Source organism: Lygodium microphyllum, chromosome 2 (assembly GCF_053477565.2).
Source record: "Lygodium microphyllum isolate KBCC chromosome 2, Lygodium_microphyllum_v1.1.10, whole genome shotgun sequence".
Taxonomy (NCBI): domain Eukaryota; kingdom Viridiplantae; phylum Streptophyta; class Polypodiopsida; order Schizaeales; family Lygodiaceae; genus Lygodium; species Lygodium microphyllum.
The window spans coordinates 80,439,509-80,444,204 of NC_141136.1; the positions used below are offsets into that span (position 1 = coordinate 80,439,509).

The following is a 4,696-nucleotide window of genomic DNA, read 5'->3' on the forward strand; positions in this document are numbered from 1 at the left end:
CAATTTCTGTGGTAACTTTTCATCGACCTGTAGAACAATGGTCGCACAGCATAAAACATGGCATTTTCCTGAGTGCGTGCAGAAAACTTTCGCCTCCAAAATAGGCCTCGAAATGGCCTCAAATAAAAAAAACAGAGCAACCAAGGGCTAAAGCCCTTACCCGCAGCATATACTACCCTCCTGCTACATCGCGAAGGGCGTCTCAATCTGAGACAATGCACTCTTGCACTTTCCGACTGTGCTACCTGCAGAGACTTGCTCCCAAAACAGAAAAATGAAAGCAACACTGGTCCTCTTACCAGAACACCGCGAACTTGGCTTGCTTTCTTGAGCTCCTTACCACGAACAAGGCTCTAATACCATGTCAAGATTGTGGGAGAGAAGGAAGGAGTCTCACTTGTAGCTTTCTTGCTTGCACAATGAGGGAATACACACAAAGGTGGAGTTTGAAAACAGTTTTCCTCTTCTTAGTTGTGTAAGCCAAAAAGAACTCTCATACAAAGAAATAGAAGAACCCTATATATGGGTCTCAAACCAAACTCAACTAACTAAGGTGGCATACTAACTGAGCCACGAACTAGAGTAGATAATGATAGCTATCATCTAGCTATTATTCATGGGCGGTGTACCAACCGCATCTGCAACTGACAAGTCGGTGACATAAATGCACAACGGTCACCCTGGCATATCACGAGTGGAGCTCGATATCTCAACACACTATTGGTTTCTAGCATATTGTGTAAGGCCCATGTTATGATGTCAAAATTAGATAGAGATTTGCAAGTCATTTCAGCTTGGTGCAATGTGACCAAACATTTGTTGTTATAAAGTGTATCTTCCTTGTTATAATGTTATGACTCTCATTCTACAACAGACGACTTGTTTGCAAGCACAAATCTTGCAGTTACAAAAGAGGTTTCCAAAAACTTGTCTAAAGAAGGTTTATCCCCCTATAATTATACCAATGATAGTAGGTTGTGCTACAATGTATCTTGATAGCCAAAACTCTTTTTTATGTTAGGAATATTGTTCTTGAAAAGAGATGTCTTTGGAGTTCCTTTTAGACTTCCTCATTTGTGAAAACATAACCTATCAAGCATGCATTACGTTTCTAATGGTTCATAAGAAGTTCGAATGTTTTTAAGGATATGTTTAACAAGGGATTACAATGACCCATGCATTGTCTAGGTAGGGGTGATTGGCTTAATGTCAAGCTTAGATGAGTGATAACCAAAAACTATGATACAAAATGGCAAAAATGAGTCATTTGATTAAAAGAATCCCTCAATTATTTTAAGTTGAAGGTTTTTGTGAATAGTGCAAATCTGTTTTTCATGAAGCTCTGCTTAGAGTGAGATCAGAGCCAGTGTTTAAATCACTACTAACTAGTACCTTAACAGTCAAGATCATCACATCATAAGGTTGAAATGAGAGAGAGAGAGAGAGAGAGAGAGAGAGAGAGAGAGAGAGAGAGATTGATTAGTGGCCACTGAAAGCTTCAATATTAGAAAGGGATATTAATGGAACAATTCAGACCAGACCTCACTGAACACTCTGACTATAGTGCCATGATATCTCTCTGAATTGAGGGAGAGGTAGCATTGAAGAAGCTCAACCAGCTCCATTGAGCTTCGGAGCTCTTTCTCCACTATCATGTCCATCATGGATTCCTTAAAATCCTTCTTTGGATCATAGGAACACTTCACTATAGCAAAACTGTCAAGCACCTTGCTGTCCTTCCCTGCTGGCCTCTTGACTTCATGGCCGGTTCCTCTGTCCCTACTGCTTCCTTCTTGTGTGTTTGCCTGATTGTCATCAGAAGTCCATAGCTCTTCACTGCCTAGCCTGCCACTGTGATGATGGTTGCCACAGGACTTGCTTCTAGACAGAGATGGACTCAGCAATCCCCCTAATTCCTCTTTGAACCTCGATGTAGGAAAGAGTATGGGATCCTCATATGCTTGCTCACTCATATGCCTACTACTATACCTTTGATCATCATAGGGTGGTCCAGAAGACTTAGGATATGTGAGATAGGGATTATCAGGGGGCTTAGTCCTGCTTGAGGTCCTAGGCAGAGAGAGGTTTATCATGCCCATTCCCTCTTTAACTTTGGAGTTTGAAGAGAGGACTGGGTCATCCTTGGCCTGCAGCTTGGACATAGTCTTGACCCTCAGGTGGCCTGTCTGTTGTAGCTGCTTGAACCTTCTGTAGTTCTTGGAGAGTGTCTCTAGCTCACTTTCACTGTGTGCAGAATCACTAGGCTGCTCAAGCCACCTTATCTCCTTGCCTTCAAAGTGGGAAAACTCATTAGAGGACACTCTCCTATGCCCTTTTTGCCCATCCATAGCACCTTTGGACATAGAAAGGCTGCAGTCTTCATACTTGAGCAAGCTTCTACTGCTGGGCTTCTGAGATACTGCCTCATGGGGTTGCCAATTCTGAGCAGGACTAAGCCTTGATCCCCTAGAGTTAGTTTCCTCCCCAATGGCTGATTGCTTGCTCAGCAGTAGCCCCCTCTCACTGCATTCTTTGCATTTGCACATGCCATCCAGCCTGTTGAGGAAGCCATTATCAATTCTGCAACCTTCGTATCCTTCCTTTAAAGACATGGGAATAGACATCCTATGGGGTTTCTTGTCCTTGTGTCTCTTCTTTTTGTGCCTGCTCTTTCCCGAGGAGCTTCTGTGGTAGAGCCAAGCACGGTCACTATCTTCAATGTTTGTAAATAGGTGTTGATCACTCCCTTCACTTGTGAGGGAAGACAAGTCCCTCTCCCATAGGGAGCTTGATGCTCTCTCAAACCCAGTATCTGAGGAAGAGGAAGAAGTGCTTTTTCTAAAGCTTGTGGAGCAGCTTCTAGAACCTTCTATAGACTTGCTCTCTTCATAGATACCTATAGCTGCATTACTGTCATTTTCTCCAAATGAAGTGTTTAGAGAAAAGAAGCCCAAATCACCACTATCCTGTGAGAGGGCGCCATCACTAAGATATGGGTTGCCACCATGATTACCAACATTACCAAGGAGGAAATTGACACTATCATAAAGTAGTGAATGAGAGGCACCGTCATGAAGAGGGTGGCTGCCATCGTTGTGGATGTTTGGGCTAGGCAAGGCAACAGAAAACATAGGACTTTTGTAGTATTTTCTCCTGTCTTCAGAGCTCAGCGCCTTCAGCCGTCGCTCCAATTCACGAACGTCCAGATGAAACCTTCTCTTCTCGTCCATGTTCTTGGGTTCTGAGGAGGAGTTACAAGGGGCAGCATCATCTGCAAAACCAGCTGCTCTAATGCTATCACTATATGGAGACATGTCAATAAAGCCAGTGCTGCTACCTTCTTCCTGCTCTGCCTTCAAATCTTGAATGAAAGGACTAGTCTTTCTGGTGGGAGTCTCAGGAAAATGGATGTCACTGGCTTTGTGATTGACAGGGGATGTGTAGATGGTCCTCCCTCCTTTGCTAAGCACAGTACTCCTCACTGCTACCAGCTTGTGCTGAGAGCTTAGTTTCTTACGGGCACCATATTGTGAGCCTGGTTTTCCTTTCTCCTTGAGCTTGTAGAACCACACATGGGGCATTACTTGGGCCAATCTGGACTTCAATTTGCCCATAGCTGGGCTTTTTCTGTGATTGGAAGGGGGAACGCCAATGTACTGATGAGAATTCTGAGAAGTGCTTCAAAGAAGAAGATGAACAGAGAGAGCCCTCTAATGAAGTGATGAGAATTGTGATGTGATAAATGCTATGAAGAAGGTGAAGAGATAGAGAGGGGAGGGGGGTGGGGGACTAATGAAGGGATTAAGTTTTACTGAGGAATGCTGTAAAAGAGAAGATGAAGAATTCTCTGGCAGTGAGGGAATTGGAAGGGATTGATGGCTGGCAGAGAGGCAAAGGTGAGAGAAGGGATAAGAAGGGGAATGTTGGCAGAGCAGAGGCTTACAAATGGCCCATGGATTGATCAAATATCATCAGCCGGTCATTCAGAAAGCAGGGAATAATATATGAAAGGAAGGGGTGGGGGGGGATCCCAGGAATATCATGAGGCAGAGGGTTGCATAAGCAAGAATGGTGGCTTGTGTGTCACCAAAGGTCCAAAGAGGATTGTGGTAGAGGAAGCTGATAACGAAAAGACAAGCTCGAGAGAGGTTTTCGTGAGGTGGTTTCATCTGACCACCCTGGTTTAGGGGTCAGATTACTGGTTTTTTGGCATTGCTGATATTATTTTTCCTATATACCTTTTATGACTTGTGATTTTCTTTTATATGGTTTCTCTTATTTATAACTGTTAAACCTTTTCAACGCATCCGGACATCCCTGCCGGACAGAACGGCTTTAAAGAGGTGCCCCCCCTTTCCCACATTAAAATGCTTTGCCCCTCCCCTTTGCTAGGAGTGTATAGCCCCCCTCCTGCTGCCTAGGTCTTGGTCCCCTTCCTAGATTCCTAGCCTTTATATCAATCGTATCATATCATTATGATCCTCATAAGGGTGTGTTCTCTTGTGGGCAGGTCCTAAACTTGGTGGATTGCCAATTTGCCCAATTCTCGTATAGAGTAGGCACATGAGCTGATATACACAGCTCCTTCCAGCTATCAGTATAGTGCCGCACCGTACACTCACTAGTACCTAGACCTTTTTAAAGTCTTGCAAGCAAAATAAACCTTAAATGTATAGGAGGTATGAATGTTGAAGAA

The 4,696-nt window shown here is 43.8% G+C and overlaps 1 protein-coding gene across 1 annotated transcript; it reads right to left on the reverse strand.

The window, feature by feature from the left end:
- Positions 1–1,347: 1,347 nt before the first annotated feature.
- Positions 1,348–4,095, reverse strand: LOC148039934 (uncharacterized). Its single transcript, XM_087695355.1, has one exon. It carries the CDS (start codon positions 3,612–3,614, stop codon positions 1,518–1,520), a length of 2,097 nt encoding a protein of 698 aa, XP_087551481.1. The 5' UTR covers positions 3,615–4,095; the 3' UTR covers positions 1,348–1,517.
- Positions 4,096–4,696: the final 601 nt, after the last annotated feature.